General features: G+C 38.5%; 3 protein-coding genes across 4 annotated transcripts; 2 read left to right on the top strand and 1 right to left on the bottom strand.

The window, feature by feature from the left end:
- The first annotated feature begins 1,244 nt into the window (after positions 1 to 1,244).
- On the top strand, positions 1,245 to 10,689 carry LOC136771461 (protein tyrosine phosphatase domain-containing protein 1). The gene is made up of 12 exons (XM_066723786.1): positions 1,245 to 1,343; positions 1,630 to 1,919; positions 2,436 to 2,516; positions 2,784 to 2,902; positions 3,164 to 3,301; positions 3,454 to 4,049; positions 4,880 to 5,176; positions 7,059 to 7,175; positions 7,601 to 7,702; positions 8,330 to 8,410; positions 9,083 to 9,193; positions 9,980 to 10,689. The coding sequence occupies exons 2-12, from the start codon at positions 1,741 to 1,743 to the stop codon at positions 10,118 to 10,120; spliced, it is 1,962 nt and encodes a 653-aa protein (XP_066579883.1). The 5' UTR covers positions 1,245 to 1,343; positions 1,630 to 1,740; the 3' UTR covers positions 10,121 to 10,689.
- A 73-nt stretch (positions 10,690 to 10,762) lies between these two features.
- tymp (thymidine phosphorylase) lies at positions 10,763 to 18,944 on the bottom strand. The gene is made up of 10 exons (XM_066724323.1): positions 18,737 to 18,944; positions 16,282 to 16,435; positions 15,614 to 15,816; positions 15,354 to 15,452; positions 14,978 to 15,107; positions 14,650 to 14,768; positions 14,359 to 14,521; positions 13,807 to 14,034; positions 13,419 to 13,559; positions 10,763 to 12,592 (listed from the first exon to the last, which is right to left on the bottom strand). Exons 2-10 carry the CDS (start codon positions 16,415 to 16,417, stop codon positions 12,450 to 12,452), a joined length of 1,362 nt encoding a protein of 453 aa, XP_066580420.1. The 5' UTR covers positions 16,418 to 16,435; positions 18,737 to 18,944; the 3' UTR covers positions 10,763 to 12,449.
- Positions 18,945 to 19,976: 1,032 nt separating this feature from the next.
- On the top strand, positions 19,977 to 27,324 carry cimap1b (ciliary microtubule associated protein 1B). Of its 2 annotated transcripts, none has more exons than XM_066724195.1 (8): positions 19,977 to 20,043; positions 21,757 to 21,858; positions 22,128 to 22,242; positions 23,304 to 23,507; positions 24,336 to 24,437; positions 25,116 to 25,237; positions 25,524 to 25,664; positions 26,017 to 27,324. In XM_066724195.1, the coding sequence occupies exons 3-8, from the start codon at positions 22,134 to 22,136 to the stop codon at positions 26,107 to 26,109; spliced, it is 771 nt and encodes a 256-aa protein (XP_066580292.1). In that variant the 5' UTR covers positions 19,977 to 20,043; positions 21,757 to 21,858; positions 22,128 to 22,133; the 3' UTR covers positions 26,110 to 27,324. The 2 variants fall into 2 exon arrangements, with proteins under 2 accessions (XP_066580292.1, XP_066580291.1); XM_066724194.1 differs by lacking the exon at positions 19,977 to 20,043 and adding an exon at positions 20,677 to 20,742.
- The last annotated feature ends 260 nt before the right edge of the window (positions 27,325 to 27,584 follow it).

The raw sequence follows: 27,584 nt of genomic DNA, 5'->3' as shown, positions 1-27,584 counted from the left end.
TCCATGGATCGGACTTGTTTGTCCAGCACGTCCCACAGATGCTCGATTGGATTGAGATCTGGGGAATTTGGAGGCCAAGTCAACACCTTGAACTCGTGATTCATCAGACCAGGCCACCTTCTTACATTGCTCCGTGGTCCAGTTCTGATGCTCATGTGCCCATTGTAGGCGCTTTCGGCAGTGGACTGAGGTCAGCATGGGCACCCTGACTGGTCTGCGGCTACGCAGCCCCATACGCAACAAACTGCGATGCACTGTGACACCTTTCTATCAGAACCAACATTCACTTTTTCAGCAATTTGAGCTACAATAGCTCGTCTGTTGGATCGGACCACACGGGCCAGCCTTCGCTCCCCACGTGCATCAATGAGCCTTGGCCGCCCATGACCCTGTCACTGGTTCACCGCTTTTCCTTCCTTGGACCACTTTTCATAGGTACTGACCACTGCAGACCAGGAACACCCCACAAGAGCTGCAGTTTTGGAGATGCTCTGACCCAGTTGTCTAGTCATCACAATTTGGCCCTTGTCAAAGTTGCTCAGATCCTTACACTTGCCCATTTTTCCTGCTTCTAACACATCAACTTTGAGAACAAAATGTTCACTTGCTGCCTAATATTTCCCACCCACTGACAGGTGCCATGATAACGAGATTATCAGTGTTATTTACTTCACCTGTCAGTGGTCAAAATGTTATGGCTGATCGGTGTATATTCAAGCTTATTGTGCTTTAAGTTTATGCTAACTTTATAATGTGGGAGTTTCCTGGGTATAAATGTGAGAAAAGCTTCACAGAGGACAGTGTTGTTAGTTCTGATCACCCGCCATTATTTTACCTCCTTGGTTACATCAGCACGGTGACTGTATTAGTTACAACACTTTATTCTTACTCTTACTCTTACTCTTACTCGTACTATTACTCTTATTCTTATTCTTATTATTTACAGAATAAAATATTTTTGGAAAGAATAGGAACATTACTTGAAAGGATCATAATATATTCCAAACATAATTTAAATACATCTAAAATAAAACTGCTAGGATAAGGTTTCATGCTATCCAGAATTAATATATTTTTGGCCTTCAGAAATATAACTCTGCTTGGAATAAAGGCATTTACTAGAGTCTTGTTATCTAACAAAGGGTATTTATTATAAGCTGCGGATCACTGTGTCTTAATGTATTAATGACATTATCAATATGCATTAGTGGATATAGGTCAGCGGAAACCATTGCGGTGGCAGGGACAGAAGCAGCTTTGTTTACTAGAATGCTGTACAGTCTTTTCTAAACAATTGTGAACAGATTTGTTTGATTTATTGCAAAGATGTGACACCATAAACGGTAAGCAATGCTTTTGTTGTTATTTCAAATAAGGAAGCAATAAAAATGATTAACATTCACTGCAGTGAAATTGGTTTTATATCAAACATGGCATGGCCTACAAACAAGTCAAAGCTTTTTTTATTGCTGGAATGATTTATTTATTTATTTACATTTAATTGCACTTAGAACACCTTTGATTTTGATACCTTGTTTTGTTCAGAACTAGGTGTGTACTGTGTGTATTTACTGGGTATGTACATGTGTCCACTCAACTTTCACCTCCTGCTTTTGTTCCTGTCTGTAGTCCTATATGTGTACCTTATCCCTACTCTGCTGAATTGGTCCTCCTCTAATAGTTCTATCCTTATATTCCTGTGTCTACAGTCCCTCCCTGTCCTCCCCTCTCTACCCCAGAATGACCCTGCGAGTCCCTGTGCCCCGGCCCTCCTATTCCCAGGCCCGCGAGAACCTCATCAAGGCCGTGCCCCCAAATCTCATCTGTGCCCTCACCTGCGGGGGAAGAGACTGTCGCTATGAAGGACCAGCCAACTGGAGGCCGAGTCAGCAGATCATACGAGGGCTCTTCTCCACATGGTCGGATTTAGTGCTTGATGTCTAACCGATTTTCGTGAGAGATGTAATGTTGAGCAGATATACAAGCAGATTAAAGTATGAATGTTAAAATGCTTTTTGTTCAGGGTGGGCTAGTGCTACGCTACTTGTTTGTTCAGCTATTTGGATGGGATGGTGTTTTTCTTTGAGGGCTATATAATGACACTGACTGAACAGCTGCAAGTTTGTATTTATAATTCAGTAAAGTGGGAAGAAATTAAGGATTCCTCTGTGAGAGAGGCAGAAAATCACTGCATATGTGGGAAGGTGAAGAATTCCTCTCCTCTCTCACCAGGTGAAGCAGTGTTTGTTCTCATATGAAGTGCAAATAGAACAAGCAACTGATCTAATACAGTTGAATAATAATTTTGTGCAGCACTATAGACTGCAAATGTAAGTGTTGGCAATCCCTACCACATACCCTGCAGGGAGAGAAAAATGACATCAAGTTTAGTTGAAAGACACTGATCAAGGCGTATTGTTTCTTTTTGCCTTCAGGGTGACAAATGATATTCTTGCCATGACCAGACCCTCTACAGTTCTCATAAAGAAGTATGGCATTATAGAGCAATTCCATCAGTAAGTATTTAGGATCATCCTGTTTTATTCTTTTTTTATGCAGCATAACCAAAATGTCTTAAAACTCCTTCAGAACAAAGAGCAAATTTGAGATTTTAATTAGCAATAATTAATTTAGCTATACTTAGCCCCCAAGGTTGTTAAGATGACTACACCACACACGTGTTTCACTACTAAAAGATAGCAGTAGTACTAGGTGTACTCTCCTTAGTAAAGGTGTTCAATGCATGTGTGAATTTACAGTCTTTGCTTCTTGATTCCCTTTAGACTGAACATCAAATCCATCATCAATGTGCAAGTGCCAGGTGAACATGCCCACTGTGGACCCCCATTGGAACAGGAAAGTGGCTTCTCTTACTTACCTGAGGTCTTCATGGAAAATGGAAGTGAGTCAACACTTACAGCTACTGCTCTTGGATAAGTTCAACTATGTCTATGTGACAGATTTAAAGCTGAGGTTTACCAATTTTTTTTAGTCAACAAGGGGCCCTCAGGTCCTTCTCTTCTAGTCCTGTACAGATACTTGATGTTGGTAGGCTAGTATATGTTTTCAATCATACATTGGGTCATTGGGGATATCGAAAGAGGAAAGGACCAAGCAGGAAGATTATATAAATGTTTTCATGTGTGTTTATTACTCTCCCCAGTCTATTTCTTTAACTTTGGCATGCCAGATTTTGGAGTTTCATCTCTGGTTCGAATGTTGGATGAGGTTAAAGTGTTGGCATTTGCTGTGAAAGAGGGAAAAGTTGCTGTGCATTGCCATGCAGGACTGGGAAGAACAGGTGAGTGTTTGAGTTGAATATCAGTTTTTCAACTTCTTTATAGTGAAAGGCCGATTCTTAATAAGAACATGACATTCATGCAGCTAATTACTAACTTATCTTACGGTGGACTGTACCTCAGCCTCTTACATGCTGTCTGTTGTTGCCTGCAGGTGTCCTCATTGCTTGCTACCTGGTTTACCTCACTCGTGTGAGCCCGAGTGAAGCCATTCATTACATCCGGATAAAACGGCCTTACTCCATACAGACGAGGGCACAGATAAATCTGGTCTTTGACTTTGCCCGATTCCTCACTCCTCAGCTCATCTTGTATACGGATGTCAGCTCAGGGCACAGCCGTTTCACCCTGCAGCAGTACCTTCACCGGCAGAAAAACCTCCTCCACGGTTATGAAGCACGGAACTTGAAGTACATCCCCAAAATTGTGGACCTAGTCTGTAAGAGACTGGTGTCAATGACTTTAAACAAAGCTGAGTGTACCAGCCTTCAAGCTGAGGTGGAAAGGGAGGCTGCAGTTGTTGACTTAACCGAGCAAATTAGAGAAACACTCATCAAACAGACTTTTCTGCCCCACCATGTCTCGCCCATTCTGAGAGACCTAAATAACACGATGAACTCACCCATCCGGTCCGTCACCTCCTGGGAGGAGAAGGAGGGGTTTCAGGAGCGAAAGAGAGAAGTTCTTCAGAACAAGAGAAGCTATAGTGACTCAGACCTCAGCAAGATTACTCTTTTGGAGAGGATGAAGGTAAGTTCCCTTTAACACCAGGCTGCACAACTCCAGCAGGCCTTCTAGGTCTCTCTCTGAACCACCAGAACCTTTGTAACTGGGAAATATTGTCAATTGGTCCAATTAAGCTAATAATGAGTTGAGCTAGGTAGTTTAGAGCTGTGTGTGGAATAAACATCTGAAGACACTGGGCCTTCAAAACAAGAGTTGTGAAGCCCTGCTCTAAGAGAACAAGCTGGCGATTCATATACTGTAGAAACTTACAAGGGGGAAACGTATTGAAATATATTATTAACACCGGATTCAGATTTTTTAAGAGCATACTTTGCGTAGAAAAATTGTAAACCTCAATCACTCCATGATAGATATGCCCTTGTCCCAAAAGGGTTCCTATTTTGCATCTAATTAGTACCCGGCCAAGTGACTGGGGTTCAGTGCAGACTGCTGTTTGCCTCCAGGGCTACAATACCTTCATTGCTGTAATTAGGTTCGAAAGGAATGGTGAAAACAACCAATACAGTTCCCTCTAATTATTTAATATTAGTTCTGTGGCCTAAGTGAAGTAAGAAATTGCTATTTACAATCTAGTGCTGCAAGCGTTCTGGAAGAATACATTACATTACATTACTCACTTGCAGGAAAACGATTTTGTGCACTTCTGTGTAATTTCCATTAAAGCGAAGGTTAAAGCAGAAAGCCTTAGGTTAATGATTCGAACCTAATTAGAAGACAACAGATGGAGCGAGTGTGTTCAAATTGTAATAGCATTGAAACTATAGTGCTTAAGTAATCCCTTAGCTTGCTAATAAAACTCCCTCAATTACAACATTTCCAATGGTTTTTTTAAGGACCTAGAGTTTGTGAGGCTCCCCCCACCAGCCTGGAATTGTTCATCCTCTTCAAAGCTGCAGTGTGAACAAGCCAATCAAGAAGCTGCAGCCCCCAGAACAGAGCCCCTCCAAAAGGACGTGCATTGTCTGCAACATCAGACCAGGAGTGAATGCTACAACAATTTACATGCAAATGCTGTAGGCTCTCAATCAGAGGCACCCAAAGATCTCAGCAATGGCTCTGAAAATGCAACAAAGATGAAGCGCGGGAACAAAAAAACACCAGCCTTCAACAGGTTGAGTACAACTGTAGAGGTACGCCGAGGCCTTATGCAGTACTGCACAATTAATAGAGCATGAGATGTTGGGCTGTTTGCTAATATAAACTAAAGTACAAATTATCCACATTTGAGGAGGAACAGGTAAGATTAACCAATTAGAAAGATTCTTCATTTTTTATTTTACAAAATACAAATGGCAAACCTTCTCTTTATTTTCTAAACACCATGCTATCTGGTTATTTTTCTCTGCTCCTCTACTATACAGTGAGGGAAAAAAGTATTTGATCCCCAGCTGATTTTGTACGTTTGCCCACTGACAAAGAAATGATCTATAATTTTAATGGTAGGTGTATTATAACAGTGAGAGACAGAATAACAACAACAAAATCCAGAAAAACGCATTTCAAAAAAGTTATAAATTCATTTGCATATTAATGAGGGAAATAAGTATTTGATCCCCTATCAATCAGCAAGATTTCTGGCTCCCAGGTGTCTTTTATACAGGTAACGAGCTGAGATTAGGAGCACTCTCTTAAAGGGAGAGCTCCTAATCTCAGCTCGTTACCTGTATAAAAGACACCTGTCCACAGAAGCAATCAATCAATCAGATTCCAAACTCTCCACCATGGCCAAGACCAAAGAGCTGTCCAAGGATGTCAGTTACAAGATTGTAGACCTACACAAGGCTGGAATGGGCTACAAGACCATCGCCAAGCAGCTTGGTGAGAAGGTGACAACAGTTGGTGCGATTATTCGCAAATGGAAGAAACACAAAATAACTGTCAGTCTCCCTCGGTCTGGGGCTCCATGCAAGATCTCACCCCGTGGAGTTTCAATGATCATGAGAACGGTGAGGAATCAGCCCAGAACTACACGGGAGGATGTTGTTAATGATCTCAAGGCAGCTGGGACCATAGTCACCAAGAAAACAATTGGTAACACACTACGCCGTGAAGGACTGAAATCCTGCAGTGCCCGCAAGGTCCCCCTGCTCAAGAAAGCACATGTACAGGCCCGTCTGAAGTTTGCCAATGAACATCTGAATGATTCAGAGGAGAAGTGGGTGAAAGTGTTGTGGTCAGATGAGACCAAAATCAAACTCTTTGGCATCAACACAACTTGCCGTGTTTGGAGGAGGAGGAATGACCCCAAGAACACCATCCCCACCGTCAAACATGGAGGTGGAAACATTATGCTTTGGGGGTGTTTTTCTGCTAAGGGGACAGGACAACTGCACCGCATCAAAGGGACGATGGACGGGGCCATGTACCGTCAAATCTTGGGTGAGAACCTCCTTCCCTCAGCCAGGGCATTGAAAATGGGTCGTGGATGGGTATTCCAGCATGACAATGACCCAAAACACACAGCCAAGGCAACAAAGGAGTGGCTCAAGAAGAAGCACATTAAGGTCCTGGAGTGGCCTAGCCAGTCTCCAGACCTTAATCCCATAGAAAATCTGTGGAGGGAGCTGAAGGTTCGAGTTGCCAAACGTCAGCCTCGAAACCTTAATGACTTGGAGAGGATCTGCAAAGAGGAGTGGGACAAAATCGCTCCTGAGATGTGTGCAAACCTGGTGGCCACCAAGTACTAAGTCGAAGGGGTCAAATACTTATTTCCCTCATTAACATGCAAATCAATGTATAACTTTTTTGAAATGCGTTTTTCTGGATTTTTTTGTTGTTATTCTGTCTCTCACTGTTAAAATACACCTACCATTAAAATTATAGACTGATCATTTCTTTGTCAGTGGGCAAACATACAAAATCGGCAGGGGATCAAATACTTTTTTCCCCCACTGTACCTCTTTTGGTAAAGTTTGATTTGTTTCAGCTATGATGTTATGATTATGATCGCACAATTAAGGCAAGACTGAAATGAAGTCATTCATTAATATATATACATTTTTTGATCACTAGCTAAACAGTACTCAGAACCAGCTAGGGCTGGTTTTGGTGTCGCAGGCTGTGGCCAAGGCGATGGCAGAACAGGAACCTGCAGGGCACGAATTTGTGAAGAGAATAGCACACCTACAGGTAAGACTTTTATCCAAAGTGAATTGTATCAGACAATAGTATTCTGTTATGAAGTTACAGGGAACTAAAACGTTTTGTTGTGCTTCGTACTTTTGAGCAGTTTACAACCTTGTAAATTACATTTAAGTTATTAAATAAAAAAAGGTGATGAGTTATGAGTAAAGAAGGGAATGGCTAGCTAAACAATGCACTTAAACACTAAGCATGTAGAAGAATCAACAATGAAACAGATATGTTTGTGCTCTGAGCTTCCATAGTGGGTGGTGTCAAGTAAATGCTAGGGACCAATGCTAATGCTAATCTGAACAGATGGGTTCTTGGAATGCTCTGGAACGTTTTTGGAGAGGGTTCACTCTTCACTTCCAAATACAGAACTTGCATTACCTGGGTGAAACAATTATGTGGTTCTTGTGTCCTAAATCTAGAATGAACTGAATGAAAATGAGGGCCCTTGGGCAATACTGGCCTCAGAGTCAGACCCCAGAGTCATCAGTTCCATGCTGTGGAGCTGGCTGGAACAACTGAAGGTAATTGATCAACATGAAAGTTGTTTGTTAGATAGTGGTAAGTGAGTAATAACAAAAAAAAATCAGTTAATCCCCTTGGCTCACATTTAGGTCAGACTAGTGGGAAAACAAGGTTTTGTTGCAAAATGTTCTCTTATAATGAGAAAATGCTTCGGTTCTCTGCTTGAATAGATTTCTGTGATACTTACAAATCTTACAAAGTACAAATCTTGATGACTTCTACTGACATCTGTACTTCTGAGTCATCAGATACTCTATGCTGGATGTTTCAGCCCTCATGCAATTTATTGTAAATGTTTATGCTGAAAGTGGGTGTACTTTCTCTCATTATATACACCTGTCTGATGAAACCTAGGTGCCTGGGCTGACGGGTGCCTTGCCGATATTTTCACATGCTGTTTTGGTGTGAAAGCGCCTGCTGGGAGATCAATTATTTTCTTAAATATCTTCCTTTGTGTACATCACCCCCACCATGCCACAGTGCTTATATGTAACTTATTTAACATAACTGAACTGCTCATATAAAAGAGACACACTACATCATAACTACAGTTTGAGTGATTGACTGATTAACCCAAGAAAAACCTTCTTCTGTTCCTCTAATCCAGTGTTTCCCTGTCTCCCTAGGAGCCAGTGTTGAAATCTGATGACCTACAATTGTTGGTTGCTGCCACACAAGATGCAAAGAGTCTCAGTGCACTACACAAGGTAAGTAGGTTAAGAGACAGAGCTGTGGATACTCTAATAAATTCATACTTATATTTAACTATTGCGCTATGTAATAAATATCAGACACAAATGAAGTTCTCTGCAACAAAATAGTGGTAATCCAGGGACAAACATGTTGACAGTTTTCAAAATATTTATATATGCATAGTCTGTTGCTGAGAAAAGAAGAATGCATCATGAGGAAAGATTAACATTTGACAAAGTGCAAACTAGAAGGAATATTGTGGATTAAAGCCATCAATGACACTAAATTTAATTTGTACAAGCTCAACAGAATGAGTCTTTGCTTGATGTTTAATTACATTCTAAAGACACAGTAATATTTTACCAAGGTTTAAATAGCACTCCAATCATTATTAATATATCCACAGCAATACAAAATATATGTATTCTTGTTGCATAGAATTACGCAAAACAGGATTTCATCCCAGTTTTATTTATTCATAGATGCAGCTCTAAAAAATTGAGACCACTCCAAGTTCAGAAATCAATGTTAAGTGGTCTCTTAATTTTTTCCAGGGCTGTATATTTTTCCAATCTGCTACAATTGTTATGAAATCAGTTAGTGATTTAGGCTCAATTTCCTCCCATTGTGGCATTTAAATAAAGTTTTAAATGTGTCACTTATATCTGCCTCTTGTTCTCGATCAGTGTCAAGACATGACCATTTCCTGCATCCTTGACTGTGTTAGTGCGGTAACCAGCTTGAGCCCCCAGCTGGAAGATGCTGTTCTTGGTCGACTCATCCAAGCACTGACCAGAGTAAGGCCAATCAAATAATACATACGAGTCCGATAACTACATTAGCACTCATTTGCCTTAATTTTATTTTAAGTTAAACTCCTGTCATTAAAAGAATGCCCACAGAACAAGACATGTACACTACCAGTCAAAAGTTTTAGAACACCTCAATTTTTCCAGTTTTTATTTCAATTTATGCAGTTTAATGTCTCAATGTACTCTGAAACTAAAGCATAGAACAAATAAACAATTGGAGAAAAAAATAAATCATGGAATAGTTTTGTTTAACAACATTGAACCCCTTAAACTGACAAACCCCTCTGGTACCTTTTAAAGGGCACCAAATCCATCTGCTTCTCTTTAATCCATGTGTACTCATCACTGTTGTGTTGTTTGCCAAGTGTTTGGTATCCCATGAAAATATTTACAATTATGACATATTCTGAAACCAGACAGTCTACTGATCAAAACAAGATCATCCACGTTTTGGTAGAAGCTAAACACACCCATAGAGAGCTCAAAATGTCAAGATGGAAAACTGTTTACAGTGCACTAATACACAATGATTTACCTTTGTACCATTTCAGGTTATTCACTGGACTTGAACTGCTTAAATTTCAATATAAACTGGAGAAATGGGGGTGTTCTAAAACTTTTGACCGGTAGTGTATATCCCGTTAAGAAATCATCAAATTTGAGCATATTTAATATATAGACAAAAAATGACTCAGAATTCAGATATCATGAATAAAATGCAGTCGCATGATTATAATTGTATATCACGATTATCTTATTCTTCTCCTACAGTGTGCAGTGGAGGAAATGCCAAAGTACTCAAGACAGATGCAGATCTTCAAGGCTGTTGTTAAGGAAAAGCGTGCTCACAACCTCTATATGAGGGCACTGGAAAATACAGGAAATGTAAAATCCACAAGGAAAACCAATTAGTTATATTATCGCGAAATAAAGTATTTAAAAAAACTTCATACAACTTACAGTATTTTGTTCGTGGGTAAAACCTTTCAAATTTCTTGTTCACATAAAAGCATAAGAAAGGTTACGATGGAGAGGAGGAGCATCTTGGTTTTATTGTTCCTAGTAGCAAATTTGTGCCACAGTGTTATAGTTTCTTACATCAACCCAGAGAACAGAGTTGGGATTGTTATTATAAAATGATCATTAGCCCTAACCATGTCCAAAACTCCAAAACATGAATCTACCCTTAATCCCCCCATCACTTTGTCTTGGTCTTCACACTTAACCTGATGGAACAATGATGGGATCCTCCCAGGCCGTAAAACACAGATCCCAGCCAATCAGAAAAATAGAATTCTACTGGCACCTTTATGTCGCCATCTAAGCAATGAGATCCAACTGCAAACACACATTCGTTTGAATTGATAAAAGTATCCTAATTGGGGAAAAAAAAAAAAAAAATTTTGATTGCTGATTCTCTCATTAGTACATATGAAGTTTCATTTGCTGTTATCATGTCGTTTTTTAATAATCAGTTGTATTTTCAGACTTACAGTATCTCCTGTAATACTTGTTTTGAATACAAAATAAATAAATTAAAAAATGTAACAGATGTGTTAGTAATATTTTATTTTATTTGAACATTTTAAAAAGTCTAAAAACAGAGGAAGTATAATGTACACATTAATGTAGTTAGGTCCATAATTATTTGGACAGTGACACAATTGTCATCATTTTGGCTCTGTATGCCACCACAATGGATTTGAAAGGAAACAATCAAGATGTGCTTTAAGGGTAGTTACAGTACATCCAAATTGGGTGAACGGGGTAGGAATTACACCCATTTTTATATGTGGTCCCCCCAATGTTAGGGTCTCAAAAGTATTTGGACAAACTAAAATAATCATGAATTAAATTGTGAGTTTCAATACTTGTTTCCCTGCTGATGCTCTGCCAGGCCTGCACTGCAGCTGTCTTTAGTTCCTGCTTGTTCTTGGGGCACTGTCCAAATATTTATGTATCTAACTGTACATGTTGGCAGCAGTGTGGAGTAGTGCTAAGGGCTCTGAACTCTGGAGCACAGGGTCATTGATTCAATCCTAGATGGACACTCTATTGTACAATTGAGCAAAGTAAAATAACTACATTGCTCCAGTTAAAACTCAGATTTATAAATGGGTAGCTACTAATGATATTTTGTAACAGTTTTAAGTTGCCCTGTATAAGGATGTGTAACAAATGTAATAATTTAAAAAAGGAAATCATCATACCTATAGAGCCAGATTAATTGCTTCTTCCCTTAACTTCATTTTGACAATGGCAATTGGGGGATGATCAGGCAATGGAGGAAAAATGAATTGGACTTGTCAATATGCCTAGTATATTATATATATATATATACTATATACTTCTATCATCCATCCATTTGCATTAACCAATTCATCCAGTTAAGGGTCATGCGGAGCTGGAGCCTAAACCCATAGGCACAGGGCACAAGGCAGGGTACACCCGGGATGGGACACCAGTCCAACGCAGGGCAGAACTAACACACACACCACACTCATACAACTACACAGGGCAGAACTAACACACACACCACACTCATACAACTACTGGGTAATTTAGAGTAGCAAATCACCATAAGCAGCCTTTCTTTGGGATTAGCTAAACACTGATTTACCTGAAAGAAAACTGTAAACATTCCACGGGATTGAACTGGGTTCAAACCAAACTCTGTATTTAAACATTTGACAGACAAGTTGTGTTTTGGACCACCATTGGAGTCTTACTTTTAAATGAGTAAGATATAAAGAACACGAATATGTCACTTGGAAATGTGTGTAGGCAACATTAAAGAAGCTTCTGATGTTGAATGGCTAATGCAAACACACAAAGAATCCTGAACTTTGCTCCATATCAAGTCTTTAATATTTAACAAATACTGTATTTTAAACACAGCTTGTTCAAGTCACTGCAGGGAATTAACCTTCCCATCAGGTAGATAACACATAAAGCATATTATTAATAATATATATATATATATATATATATATATATATATATATATATATATATATATATACATACATTATATAAGAGCTGTTTCAAGTTGAGTAGAGTTAAAATCAGATAGATAGTAATATAGATAAAGATATATTCTGTTTAAAAGCATAACATTTCTAAAAAAAGCACAACATTGTTTGAGTAAAATACAACTAAAATTAAGAATAATTCAGGATGTAAACTCCATTCCAGTCTCTGAGTTATTAGTTATTTACTCAGACTTCTGAACGCCACTGTTTTAATTTGGTAGAATGAATTCGGAGATGAGGGGGGAGTCATTCACTTGGGCTGGGTTCCCTACAATAAGTGCACCTTGCAGGTAAGCCCTCATATCTTCTCCCAGAGCCGGTGTCTCGTAGTGTACCCTGATCCAGGGGTCACCTGTGACAGGCACATACATGTCAAATTAGTATGTTTCATGACGAGTCATTAACAGAGCCTTTATTTTGCCCTGACTGCCTTGCTGTTGGATTTAAGTAGAATGTTAAATATGTCCTGGGAAACGAGAACAACAGTTGAATGTATTTGACTTTGAGATTTACGTTGCACTACATTTTGGGTCACACTTTTTGTGGATAAATATGGACATGTACACTGTATTTGTATACCACTGTATGTGACAGACACATTTATACTGGTAATCTATTTGGAGGTTTGCTTTGTTTGTTTTTACAGTCTCCTTTTACCACACATTGATGATACACTGCCTTCTTAGTTTAAAGGGCTTTTATAAACCATACAAATCAATACAATATTAAATACACTTTACTATTTGTCAGGATCCACATTAATGACTTAATATGTTTTGATTGATTTCTCAAACATGGCATTCTGGTGGCTGTTTGAAATGATTGAATACGTGTTATACATCATGGACCTGTTGTTCTGCAGGCTATAGAGACTTTCTGTTCCTGAAGCCAACCAAAAGCATCATAGGCAGTGATTCTGTGGCCTCTAATATTATCATATTATTGATGTTGAAGCAAAGTTGATCAAATATTTTGTACTGTGCTTGATGTACTTTTACACCATCCAGTTGAACCCATTCCAATTGAGGTTTCTTTGAAGAGGGGGGACATGTCATAACATAACATAACATGACATTAAGGATGAAACACAGGCTGCCAGTCTCTATCAGAGTCCCTAAGAGCCCCAGTGTAGATATTTTGAATGTCTTTGTGGCAAACATTTGGTGCACATGCCCTACCTTTCTGCACATGTTGCCCCAAAGTAACCAGGAGCTCTGCTCCAATGCTGTGATTAATTGGCTCTCCAGGCTGTGTACGACCGGCTCCTAACTTATGCAAAACTTCTGCCAAGCGCATGCCATTTATCTCCACCACCGTGCCTGCAAAAAAAAAACCACAGATTGCATTTTAGCACTATAAAAGGAAAACGATGCAGCTTGCTTAAAATATTCCTAATGATCTGAATGCTAATTTGAGCCTTGGGACTAATATACACAATATATATATATATATATATATATATATATATATATATATATATATATATATGTGTGTGTGTGTATAAAGTCACAGATATATAATAAGGGAAATGAACCCTCACAATAAATAGGGTAATGGGTGAATTACCTTCAGCCTCTGCCTTAAGCTCTATTTGGCTCTGAGCTCGTCTGAAGACCTGGAAGTAATCTTGGTTCCCAACACACAAGGCAGTGGCGATTTCAGGCTGGACTCCCTGGGCCTCCAGCATGGCCTGGAATATCCGAAGGGCCTCTCCGTTTTCCAGAGTCTTTGCAATGTCCTTCTTGCCAGAGTCCAGCGTTGCTGCCCTCCCACACATCCACAGCACATACCCGCCTGAGGAGTCGATAAAACAAAACCATGAAAGCTTTTTCTCAGTAAAACTGTTCTCTTTAAATAGATTTTTATACATCTTGCCTGTGATTGTTAATACTTGAATATCTTGAACACATTTTTCCGAATTTGGTGTCATGCAACATTTTAATTTCCTGTTACACAAGCAGTGATTTTTTTTAATCCAATACAACCTATAAATCTTGCACTTGTAGTTCTTCCCATTGGTTTTGCACCCAAACAAGCATTCACATAAAGATTTTTGTCACTTGTTACTGGCGAGTGCTTGGAGTTGTTGATGTATTCAGGGCCCAAGTCTTTCCTCACCCAGACAAATGACAAGCTCCTTCAGGTCATCTGGCCCTTGGCCCTTCAAACACTCGATGGATTCGATCACCTCCAGGGAGTTCCCAATGCATCGACCAATGGGACTGTCCATCCTGCTGAGCACGGCTCCAGTGCGCACGCCCAGATTGTTCCCCACAGTCACCTACACACACATTGTATAGGTTTCCATGTCACTCCTTCTGGATCTGAAGTCTTTCTTATTTACCACTAATAAATAACACCATTTTACAGGCTACTTCCAAAGAACGTGAAAGGTTATCTGTACTTTACCAAGGACTGGGCCAGTTCCCTTGCAGCGTTCATATCCTTGCAGAACGCAGCATTTCCATATTTCACATCAATCACCAGAGTGGACAGGGATTCGGCGGCTTTCTTTGAAATAATTGACCCTGTGAAGAATTAAAAACCAGTAACTTCTGTTAAGTGCCAAAAGGTTCAAACCTCTTATACATCACATATCCAAATGTATACAGTGTGCTAGTATAAGGAAAATGAAAAATCAAATATATTGTTTATTCTAATATGCGATAGTAGATCCTAATGGCAACTATGTTCGTCAAGCAGGATTGTTCTGTTGTGCATAGTTTACTTGCTTTACCTGTAATGAGGGGTACGCTGTCAACTGTGGAAGTAACATCTCTTAAGGCATACAACACCTTATCCGCTGGGACCAGCTCTTCCGTCTGCCCAACAATACAGCAGCCAACTGTCTCGATAATTTTTGCCACCTAATAGACAACACAATCAAATTTCCACTAAGAGCTGGCTTTCTAAGACAGTCACACACACATTTTAAGCTCGAGCTAATCAGCAGAAACACACAAGAATATACCAAAAAACACAACACAAAAAATATAAGTATTATAAGCTTAAACGAATGTAAGACTGAAAAATGGAAAGGGGGTACTGGACTGTCATTGAAACATCACAAGGAACACAAAAGGCAATGTTGTTTCAGACACAGGATCTCTTACCTGTTGTGACGTCTGATGAACGTTAAAACCTGGCAGGGACTCCAGCTTATCCAAAGTTCCTCCTGTGTGGGCTAGGCCTCGTCCACTGATCATAGGTACCTGTGTATCACAAGGGTCACAACACATCCAAATAGGGACAACTGTGCAGAATAAGAGGAGTAAGGTCTGGACAGTCCCTTCTTTGGGCAAGAAAAGAGTTGGGAGGCTTTGGCATTTGGATGGAAGAGAAATACTCACTCTCCACTCCTTTGTCTGCATACCTTACAACCGCAGGCAGCCAGGGCTGGGGCCAGGGGGAGGCTGATCTTGTCCCCCACGCCCCCCGTGGAATGCTTGTCCACGATCAGGCTTTTCCACTCCTGCGGCCACTGCAGCACCTCCCCCGACTGCATCATCGCCCGTGTCAGGGTCAGCGTCTCCGCAGGCACCATGCCCTTCTGCCATATTGCCATCATCATTGCCCCTGACCACACCCAAAAGCAAGAGAGAATTAGGTTGTACACACCACTCCCTAGCTCCGTCGGTCACACACTCAAACCAGTTTCTCTGTCAGTCTGCCAACTCAAGAGCAAGGAGGGGAACAGTTCAGTTTTTGAGCAAGACAAAAAGGTTGGGATAAAATGCCTTTCTGTGTTTAAGGAGAGAGGAGAGAGGGAAACTGTTGACTTGAACTTACTTTTGGATTACAGGCTTAGACTTGCTGTCATTTGTCTTGTGTCTATGTCTTTCATTAGCTGCATATTTAGAGAGGGACCAGTTATACTATAGGTAGATTTTCTGTATGTATTTTGAACACTACATAATAAATCACTGCTTGGACCACACCCCTGCCTTATCCTAGTACCCACCTTTATTGACCCCCGGCACTGTGCCCAACCCCACGCGGTGCCACAATATGTATATATATATATTTATGTGTGTTAGTTACCTATCTGGCTGTCCTTGATAGTCTTGTCTGTGACAGCTCTCACAAAGATACAGATCTCCTCCTCACTCAGCTGGCCTCCATCCCTCTTCTTCTTGATCAGCTCTGCAAAGTTCACCCGTCCCCTGGCAGCTGACATCACAATGCTTCAGAATCACTTCAAAAATAAGACAAAACAAAACTATACAGTATATTAATATTATAAAATACAGATAAATGCTCTATACACTGATATCTTATGGTGCCATATACTGTACAATAATTCCCCACAGACTGTCCTGTCTAGTTTTTGGTCCCATGGCATTGTTCCTTTTTTGAAAATTGTAAATTTTACATATGTGTTAAGTGTGACATTGAATTGTTATTTCAGGAAAAGTGATCTAGATCTTTAACCTATTTTGTAATGCTATTTCTACAAAGACAACTGCAATGAATATAAAGTCATCACTACAAATATGCAGTTGCCAAACCCAAGTTCAATTTCCTGCTCTAAACAGCAAATGGATGCTTGAAGTTATTAAACTTTTTCTACTGAGGAAGTTACAAAATCAAGCCCAGGAAACCAATTGTAACAGTTTTGCATAATTGCCCAGTCATCTTGGACTGTCATTTGCATGCCCTATGCAGATGCTGCACATTTACATTGATTCTATGCATGTACTAAGGCACAAGTCAGCTGTTAATCTGCCATGAGCAGTTTGTCACTGGCCTATGAATCTGCACATTTGTTGCATCGTGTTTGTGTGTTGCATGCTCCAAAGATTATAAACCCAGAATTGAACATTATTTCACATCAACAATACAGTTACAAATAAGAAAACACTCCATTAATCCTGTGTACCCCCCTGCCACAAAAACAGACAAAGAAAAAAACCAATAACAGCAATAATAAAACCAAATAATAATAAAAACTGTCCAATTAGTGTTTGTTGGCAGCACCTATGTTCAGTCCTAGTATATATATATATATATATATATATATATATATATATATATATATATATATATATATATATATATATATATATATTTGCTCAATTATATTAAAACTGAACATGCACATAAAGTCTAAGAACAATTAAAATAAGGAACTGCTCCATACACTTCCCTTTAACAAGTCCGTCATTCTCTCTGTAGCTGGAGGTTTTATTTATATAGTTTCTATACAGTTTGACCCAGTTGTTGCAAGAAAACACGGCTTTAAACCTTTCAATTACAGAAAGAGCGCTTCTCATTCGCAGACGCGCCCTGGTCAACTGGTTACACCGCACGTACGACTCATTACAATACATACAGGGCACTACTGCCAGTTTTATTATAAGCAGTAAGAGGTAAAAGTATAACTTATATTGATAGCTTAAGTTTCCCTGTTTTTATGTCCTCAATAAATGAATTGCTGAAAATGATGAAGAAAGCTATTCTTTTGTCAGGAGAGAAAATCACTTCAGTGTGAGTGCGTTTGGTTGCTTTCCGTGTCCTATACAGCAGAAACAAAAACAAAACAGCAGCTAGGTTGGTATGTGCATTAGATTTTGCTAACAATTCAAAGCTAGGCAAACAAGTGATGTGTTTCCCATGTGAAACAGTTGAATCATGTTCAAGCTGCCTCTTGTTTGAACTATTGTACACGCATTCAGTAAAGATTATTTTGGTTTACATGAGAATACAATTGTTTTCAGCCAATCCATTGTGTGTGTGTATATATAGTTGTTCTCGAAAGTGCCCTTGAAATGAGCCAGAAACTACAGGACCAACGACGCCAATCAAACCGGACGCAAAAGTCTCACTCGTTTCGTATTTAAGCATCTTTCATATTTCCCACTTAGTCCATTTGGCTCTGTCTTACTATGCCGTGAGTATGTACTGTATACTATTCTTCTTCTTCTTCTTCTTCTTATTATTATTATTATTAGTAGTAGTAGTAGTAGTAGTAGTAGTAGTAGTAGTAGTAGTAGTAGTAGTAGTAGTAGTATACAAAAGTTAATTGTAATTAAACATCATTCTGACTTATATAGCTATAGCTATAACACATAATCTCAGCCTGTGCTTTGCAGTCGAGTGTAACACTGAATATGTTTAATTGTTTTAGCTACCTGCACAGTTATGTAATTGGGATATTGGTGCTGGGTTTTAGTCAAGGTTAATATATAACTAAAGCAAGTTATATGCATACTGATAAGCTAAAAAGACTCAAGAATACACTATTAGATGTCTGATTTTGTATTATTTTAACTTGAATCATAATGTAGTTCAAACCTAGGAATGCAAAACCTGGATAACTTCCACATTACACACATAGAAAAAAGTAAATCACAAGTTTTGAAAAGCAAACTAACAGTCAGAATTAAATCTTGTGGGAAAATGTCTCGGTAAAATATAATGAGCCCCGGGAGATATTTGTCCAAAATACTATATTCCAGCTCCAAATGAGCAACATATATATTCGGTTCTTTCTTACCTGGCTTTTGATCCAACGAGTTAAATGATCATAATCTCCAAATGTAACTGGTCACGTCGTTTTATATTGCTGTCATGGATAGAGGAAATGTTTTCAGTGATTTGTCATTTTTTAGAGCCAATGAGTGCCGAGACAGGGAAGGTGCGGTAGCGCAGAACTCAGATTAGTTATTCAAGCGAGCAGTCAGTTCGAGAATCACGGCCGAATGGTCAGACGCTCAGTTACGCATGCGCGTTTGGTCGGGAGAAGGTGGTGGAATTGTGCGCGCTGCCCTGTAGAGAAGGGACAGTGTACAGAGATTTTGCTGAGATATGTATGCTTATGATATGTATTCTATTTAAACTATATGTATTGCACCCAAATCAAAACGATCCAATTACAGAATACTCTCATATGTTTGGTTTAATTAAAACTAACAAATACAAATATGGAATTGCAAATCCTCATGATTTATTTGATTAAAAGTGTGTGTATTTCACCCAATTGATGCAAACATTGCTGTAGGCATTCTTCATAGCTGTTGCTCTAATAAACACTTACCAGTTTTCTAATACACACACACACACACACACACACACACACACACACACACACATCCACACATATAAATAAAATCTTGAGAAATGTATGGCTAAATATGGCTGTTAACAATTTCTCCTATAATGTTGCCACCTTTGGCATAATTGTTACAGTATTACCTGAGGTGTCAACACAGAGCAGTTTTCAAATACACTTATTTGTACATACTTTGAGAAATTGGTATTCTTGGTATTGGTACTCGTGTGTCCGGGTTTACCCTTCAGAAGTGGCACACTCTACAACCCAGCTTCTCAAAGACGTCAGATTTTGTGGACAAGCATTGCGCCGCACAGTGGAGAGCTTATCAGGTGCAGCATCTGGCTTGGTTGGGTCCTCAAGCACAATAGGAAATCATTTAAAGCTGATGCAAAGGTAAGTAGGGCTGAGCTGAGTGGGGGCCTGAGGGGGATGCGACAATCACCGTTGAGTCTTCTTGAGGTGTTGCGGGCTAAACGATCAAAAAGAAGGATGGAAGTTGCAAATGAAACCTCAGAGACCTGCCCTTAGCTAGATCAATCCAGACGGTTGTCATGCTGAGGGGATGAGGAGACCACACTGTTGATCCCTGGATTTGGTCTGTGGGTGCAGATGCGCTGGGGAGGCAAAATAAGCTGATCCCAAGAGATATTAGTGCCAGCATTACACTTCAACCAACAATAGCAGGCAGAAGGAAATCTGCATCATCGTATGGAGGAAACGCAAATAGATCAAATTAGTTTACTGTAAAGGTACGTCTATATGTGTACTTATCTTGGTGAGAGCAGAGGTCAAGTGAGCAAGAAGTTTTAACATCTCCTCTCATGCTATGAACCATGATTATATTAATATTTAGTTAATTTTCCGTAAATGGCCAGTTTACATTATCATACAATTTACAGATATTGGATAATAGATGTTGATATGATAGTGTATTAGTGGTTAGGACTCGAGACTCTGCAGTGGAGGGTCGTGTCTTCAATCCCAGGTGGGGGACACTGCTGTTGTGCCCTTGAGCAAGGGACTGTACCTAGATTGCTCCAGTAAAAAAAAGAGCTGTATAGTTGCATGTAATTATAATGTGATGGAAACAAATTTCAGCACACAATTTGAGAGGAATAAGCTTTTTATTCATATGGAACATTTCCATGATCTTTCATTTCAGCTCATGAAACACTGCACCTAATAGTGCATATCATTCAAATAACTAAACAAAAAGATTTGAATGCATGTTATTTATTATTATTATTATTATTATTATTATTATTATTATTATTATTATTATTATTATTATTATTATTATTGCACTGTAGTCTGGGGTGTATATAACAATGGCAACGTTGCCATGTTGATTTTGAGGGCGGTCGCCATGAGACGGATATAAACGAGCAGATTCTTGTAAAGCCTCAGTCCACGTGTGTGGCGCAGACGGTGCAGCTCACAGTGTCGAGGTTTGTATTTCTTATTAAGTCATTATGATGCATTTTTGAAAAGGTAAAAAGAGTTATATAATTGGGATATTAGTGCTGGGTTTTATTCAAGGTTAATTGTAGAAAAATAAACACATACAGGTTGTATAAAAAATTCTCTAATATATATATATATATATAAACATAATTAAATACATGCATATGTTATTAAATTAAATGTGTTCATTTGCACTGTGCACTACTCCTTTTACTAATATACACCTTTAAAATAGTATATAGGATGTTTATAACACTGTTAATATGGAAAAGGGAGGGAAATAAATTAAGTTTGAAATTCATAAGATTATTTAATATTAATATTAATTATATAGTTTATATATTACTCATTACCGATGTCTTTCGGTGAAGTTATGTTTGAATAAGCCTTGCAGCTTGAGCATTTTTAAAGTAGTATTACTGATATTTTATATAATACAGGGCTGTCAAAAACAGAAGATTTTTACGTTAAATATGATAGGACGGTTCACACAAATAAACACCACTCAACTTTATATACAGTTTCTGTAAGGCAGAGCTACATTAACTAAATTTGGGATTGTTGTCAGGGTCTCAATCACATTGTATTTCAAATCTAACAGCTATTGACCATATTTTATAAACTTCTACAGGTGAAAACGTGTTCATCTACAAGTGGTAGAGATGTTGCCATGTTTTATCTTGTCTTTGTTGTTATAACGTTAATGTTTGGGAAATTATTCAACTCTAACAAGCTGTCTATTATACTGGCCAGGGGCTTGTTTGGAGTTTGACACAATTGCTATTGCTGCACAGCAGGGGGGTTGCTAAGAAACCTGCTCCGTATACTTTATTTGAAAGAGGCATTATCCTGTGCATGAGAGAGTTATTGCTAAGAAGATACACTGTGCCTGTATAACTATTCATTTTAAGAGAAATTGCAGAAGTGATTGGTGCTTTTCCTGGTGCTTTTCACGATTTCCTAGTATTTCAGTAAATTCAGTATCTCCCATCTCACAGCTGAGCACTTTTTAGTGCTTCAACGGAGGGAAAAACAGATTTATGTGCTGCGTCTACTTCACCTGTTTTCTGCTTTGGAAAACAAGAACAACTTAAATACAGGTTTGTGTTTGGGGGATTTCTAATTTTTAAAACTTGATTTATTTATTTTACACATCATGTTATTTGTTATACTAAAGTATTGCAAAGGGGATGCAATTGAACGTGTCAAAAACTCTTTTCCCATATAACAATCTACAATTTAAAAGGGAAATCTGAAGTAATAATTCTGTTACAGTAACACATTTAGAATAGTAAGAAGCACTTGTATTTTAATTTAAACCAAGTGTATTTTATTTCATGACTCATATTCTGTTCCTTTCTCTAAACAGACCAAAATGTCAACTGATGTATGGGTAGGCCCTTGGAGACCTCACAGACCAAGAGGACCCATTGCAGCTCTGTATAGCAGCCCTGGTCCAAAATATGCCCTTCCAGGAGTTACAGGTATGGAAAAGTTAAAAAAAAACTGCCTATTTCCTAGTCATATGTGGAATTACAATATTTTACATGTTTAGTGGTTAGGACTCTGGACTGTGGAGTGGAGAGTTATGGGTTCAATCCAAGGTGGGGGGCACTGTATGTAAAAAAATGTGATATATTGTTGGGAGGGTTACTGTTAAAAAGTATTCCGTGACAGAATACAGATTACCGTGTTTTGAAAATAATCTGTAACCAAATACAATACATTACTCCAGTAAAGTCAGTAATGTAATCAGCATACTTTTAAATTACTTTTGGAATACTTTTTTTTCTTTATTAAAAAACGAAAGCAGGTGAGTTCAAGAAGTGAAACAAAATGTACAACACATTCTAATATGGATGACGGATTGAAATTGTTTATTTGTATCCACAGCACAGACATTTAAAATGGTAGTTAAGATTTGTGTCAGTTTAACTCTCTTGCATATTTACACGTTGCATTTTGTAGTAGTGTATGCATTTTTAAACAAGTGAAACTGCATATTGATCAGTTCCGGCGGCAGGATGAACTTGGGGGGGTGGGGCAGGGGCATCAGAAATGACTAAGGGGGCACATATAGGTCTTTGACTAGTGAGGGGGGTGGTTGGCGATGAGGGCTCCGAGGGGGAAAGTAAAATTACAGAATGTATATGTGGCAACGCATGTCAGTTTTGTGACAAGAATGCACATTACTGTTTGCTATTTACACAATCTGTATGAATGCTCATCAGTCTTTATACAGTATTTTGAATGTATGTCATACTGCCAGTGTCAATTGCAAAGATGGAAACAACTCAGGGTCACACATCTCTGTCATCTCCTGGACAGTCATCAGAACTAAACCCCTTTCACAATTTCACAAATCTCTGCCAAAGTGTCAGCACTCTGCGGATTCCTGCTTCCAGGTTAGATTCGATGCCAGAAACGGGGTATGAAACATATTTTAGCTTCTCCACATAGTAGTGATCCATTAACCCAATATTGCCAATTGTATACATATTTCCAAAATAAACCAATATTTCTAATTGTCTTTTCTTTTTTGTAGGAACTGTCTATCACGATCCCAGAAAATTCAAGGCCCCTGCCTTCAGCTTTGGATCCCGTCACTGGCAGTATTCGAAGGACTGTTCTCCCGGTCCTGGATACCTCGTCCCAGCGAACATCACAAGGATTGGGAAGGATGGCACACCTGCGTATTCAGTCTACGGCCGTCCGAAAGACCCAGTCCTCTTCCAGACTCCAGGGCCAGGTCATTGACATTGTTCTATAGAATTTAGTACAGGAGCAGTAATTATAAAATGAAATTATAATATATATATATATATATATATATATATATATATATTACCCTCCAGATTTATTCACACCCCTGAATAAATATGATCAAGAAACCAACATCAAAAAAGAAAGATTTATAGATTGGATAAAGTGTCCTGCTGAAAAAAGTCTATACATTTTATACTGTAATCTTATTAGCATTGCAGAGCTGAGTCATATTTGTACTAAATAATTGAATTCCAGAGACAGGCAGTTCGCATGTATTCACACCAAGGTAGTTAGTTTAATGGCAGGACAACTCCTTTAATGTTCTGTGAGGATCTGGCACTTCTGAGTTGATTAGTGTCAATTCCACCAGGCAGAATTGCTCTGTAGGTCTTTCAGAAGCTTTGGTCTCCGATTGTGAACTGTCTTCTTGAGTTCAAATCCTACACTGAACAAAAATATAAACGGTACACACAACTCCCTCAAAACTTGAGACACCTGTTGCATTGTGTTGTACCTTTGCAATGATCATGCTGTTTAATCCGCTTCTTGATATGCCACACCTGTCAGGTGGATGGATTATCTTGGCAAAGGTGAAATTCTCACTAACAGGGATGTAAACAAATTTGTGCACAAAATGTGAGAGAAATAACTTTTTTGTGCGCATGTAAAATCTCTGGGATCTTTCATTTCAGCTCATGAAACATGGGACCAACACTTTACATATTACGTTAATATTTTTGTTCAATTTCTTTATTCAGGGGGTATAAATAAATCTAGAGGACACTATAAAAAATATATATTTTGTTTATAGGCCGTTACTCGCCAGAAAGGTCAGGAAAATCGGCACATTATTCAGCCCCTGCATATTCCTTGTCTGCACGGACCAAAGGATTTCGTAATGATCAAACACCAGGTAAGTATTATTATTGATATTATTATTATTACATTTGTAATGGATAATTTGTATTAGAAATATTCAAATATCTAAGTATCTAAGGTAAAGAAAGCTAAAAAAAAAACATGGATGCATTCACTGTGGACAACAATAGTATATTTTTTATATTTACATATATATATGATGCAGACACTCGCTGGCATTAGCAAATATTTATAGGTTTCAAAAGAATATCTAGACATTTTACATCACTGATTCTGATGACAGTTATATCTTATAATACTTCTGTAGCTACTCATCAGAAAGAAGGGTTTTGTTTGAGGGGGAGACTTATTTTGCTTATTGGAGTAAAGATCACACTTACTAATTATAATAAAAAAAGCTGTGCGAACAAAAGAGACTGAAGCACACAGCTCTGAAAGACTGGTTTCAATTTCACATCAGTTTACTTGATATCAAATCAATAAAGAGATGTCTTTGAGATCATGTAATGGCCTGGTAGCTGCTGCTCAAAAAATGTTGAAATACCCAATTTGTTACATTTTTGTTGTGCAATTTGTTGTGAATACAGTTCCATCTAAACAAATAGTTTATTTCACTTCTGCCTGTCTTTTCTGCTTTTCAATACGATTTCCAGGTACTCCATAATTAAGATAAAATTAATCCAATCCTTTAATAATTTTTATTTTATTTTAGGACCTGCAGCCTATATGCTCCCCTCAGTGCTGGGCCCTCACACGGTGAACAAAACCTCTGCTCCAAACTTCTCCCTAACGGGCAGGAGCAAGATTGGCAGCTTCCACGAGGATCTTCAGAAGGTAAAATGAGAACAAAAATCAGAACTCGATTCTTATTTTGTATTTATTGTTTTGCCAGGAGTTAGTCCAGTAATTAAGTGTTGATAGGAATCAATGCTTAAAATGAAATATCTATTTTTCTCTCCCTATGTACCTGAGTTTCTTGAACTTAAATTGCTAATAGCATCAGTCAGGGATAGAAAACAATAAAGCAAATATGTTGTGTACTAATTTTGCTTGATAACATTAAAAAAATACAACTAACTAGAAAGGTGACCAGACAATGTATTTTCTCCTTATTGTGCAGACTCCAGGCCCTGGGACATATAGAGTGATAGACCCCTGTACCTATAAGTACAAACCTCCTCAATACAGCATCACTGGACGCAATGGCATGCCAGGAGACACCACACAGAAACCAGGGCCGGGAGCTCACAGCCCTGAACGGGTGAGAAACATATAATACTGACCGTAAAAAGCGGCAAAGCAATGCTATGTTGTGTAGTTTTGCAAAGTACTATTTAAGGTATGAATGCATTTTGAGAAAAGTAATCAAGAAAAGGGGAAAATTGCCTTGCTTTAAGAAAGTTTTTTGATGAAGCTTTGTAGATATACATTAAGTCATTTGAAATGTTTTAATAATGATGATATTGTCAACCATAATTTTGTCTTACAGATTCCTTTAAACAGAAATAGAATTTCCCCAGACGTTTTGGGGGAGAACAACAGTTAACTGTACTAAATTAATTGAATCAGTTTAATCATTCCCTCTGAGAAATCTTTCCACTTTCTTTTCAAAGGTGACCTTCACCAAATACCAGTCCCCCAGATTCTCGTTTGGAGTCCGACACTCAGAATACGTGGCTCCTCTCATCGTGGATGTGGCAGAGTAAGGGCCACAGCCGTCCCCCGAGCCCAGATGAGCACAAGGATCTTCTGGAGTTCAAGACCTCACAATCGATTGCAAATAGCAAGGCCACCTGAATCAATGTGCACATCTTTCTGAAATATCACTTGTTTAATCTTCAAAGTTTATTTTGTGTGTGTGGTTGATGTTATTATGTGTACTGGTAAAAAGATATCGAGTATGTATCCAGAACAGTGAATTCATAATGTTTATGCCCATATATCCAAAAGTCAGTATTACAGCATTTTCAGGTGGAGCCTGTTACCAGGAGAAGGCAGTAATCCAGGACTCACTTCACAGTGTGTCAGTGAAAGCAAGAACGATTAAAACCCCATGGCTGTCTCAGGAGAATAAGAGGCAAATAACATATACTCTGTTGTCCTGCCCCATAGGTGACATTTGATTACCTCCCACCACCACCGCTACACACACAAGCACATCTTTAAGTAGGAGGCATGGGTTATTATTTTGACTGGAACCTACTCAGAGTTTCAGGGTCTATAAGAATGGACGATTCCCTTAATCATGTTTTGTATTTTACATCTTCCCTTTTACTGAAAATTGGGACCATGGTGCTGGGGTTGTACTTTGTGGAGGGGAATCGGCTAAAACGGCTGCAGCTGATTTCTCAGTCATTCACTGAACATAATGGCACAACAAAACCTACACAGTCCAGACAAGGTCTTTTCATGACAATTGCAATAATGTTGCCAAACTGATTCAACCTTTTTCATGCTTCACAACCTTCCTGCATTGATCGAATGACACAGAACATGTACTTAAACTCTTGGGGTTATATCTATACTTCATATCATATTTGAAGCAAATACTTCCACGTTTTCTCAACAAACAGGTCCATCTAATTAACAAATTATACAAATAATAAAAAGTTAAGAGTTTAGAGTTCTATAGAAGTACTATGTAAATTGAAGACAAATATGGACTGCTTTCTACGCACTAAAATGTATAATTGGCTTGCATGTGACATCACCATTAGTATGTGTATATTTATTTATATGGAGAAATAAAATATATTTCTTATATACTTATATAAAATAGATTTTTCTTGAGCAGGTGAGACCTGACTAATGCAATAGTCCATTTTATGTTTCCGTGGAAGTTCTGATTCCTGAATCTGCCTTTTAACCAATATTGCTATGATGATACACTTTGATTAAAATAAACAAATGAATCAGAGCATCTTGTTTGTTGAGTGTATTTGTGGTAAACCCAGAGAGGAAAGCAAACCACAAATCACAAATCATAGTTATTTTCTTAATCATAAGCCATTGTTATAACACCAAGGAATGGTGAGATTCTTAAGTAAAGTAAGCATGGAGTGTGTTGTCTTATTAATGTTACAGTTGATATTGGGGACATTCCTATACATGCAGGACATTGGGAGACTCTGTTGTTTCATTATTTTTCCTGAAAAACCAGGATTTTAATTACTTAAATTTA

The sequence above is a fragment of the Amia ocellicauda genome, chromosome 15 (assembly GCF_036373705.1).
Source record: "Amia ocellicauda isolate fAmiCal2 chromosome 15, fAmiCal2.hap1, whole genome shotgun sequence".
NCBI lineage: Eukaryota > Metazoa > Chordata > Actinopteri > Amiiformes > Amiidae > Amia > Amia ocellicauda.
This window is presented reverse-complemented; position numbering and strand designations above follow the sequence as displayed.

Coding starts and splice junctions, on each gene's coding strand:
- cimap1b (XM_066724195.1), top strand. CDS start 22,134: ATGTCAACTGATGTATGGGTAGGCCCTTGGAGACCTCACAGACCAAGA. Junction 24,438..25,115: donor TCGTAATGATCAAACACCAG/GTAAGTATTATT, acceptor ATTTTATTTTAG/GACCTGCAGCCTATATGCTC. Junction 25,665..26,016: donor GAGCTCACAGCCCTGAACGG/GTGAGAAACATA, acceptor TTCTTTTCAAAG/GTGACCTTCACCAAATACCA.
- tymp (XM_066724323.1), bottom strand. CDS start 16,417: ATGTCAGCTGCCAGGGGACGGGTGAACTTTGCAGAGCTGATCAAGAAG. Junction 15,817..16,281: donor TATCAAGGACAGCCAGATAG/GTAACTAACACA, acceptor GGGTGTGGTCAG/GGGCAATGATGATGGCAATA. Junction 14,769..14,977: donor CAGCGTACCCCTCATTACAG/GTAAAGCAAGTA, acceptor AATTCTTCACAG/GGTCAATTATTTCAAAGAAA.
- LOC136771461 (XM_066723786.1), top strand. CDS start 1,741: ATGACCCTGCGAGTCCCTGTGCCCCGGCCCTCCTATTCCCAGGCCCGC. Junction 2,517..2,783: donor ATTATAGAGCAATTCCATCA/GTAAGTATTTAG, acceptor GATTCCCTTTAG/ACTGAACATCAAATCCATCA. Junction 7,176..7,600: donor AGAGAATAGCACACCTACAG/GTAAGACTTTTA, acceptor TCCTAAATCTAG/AATGAACTGAATGAAAATGA.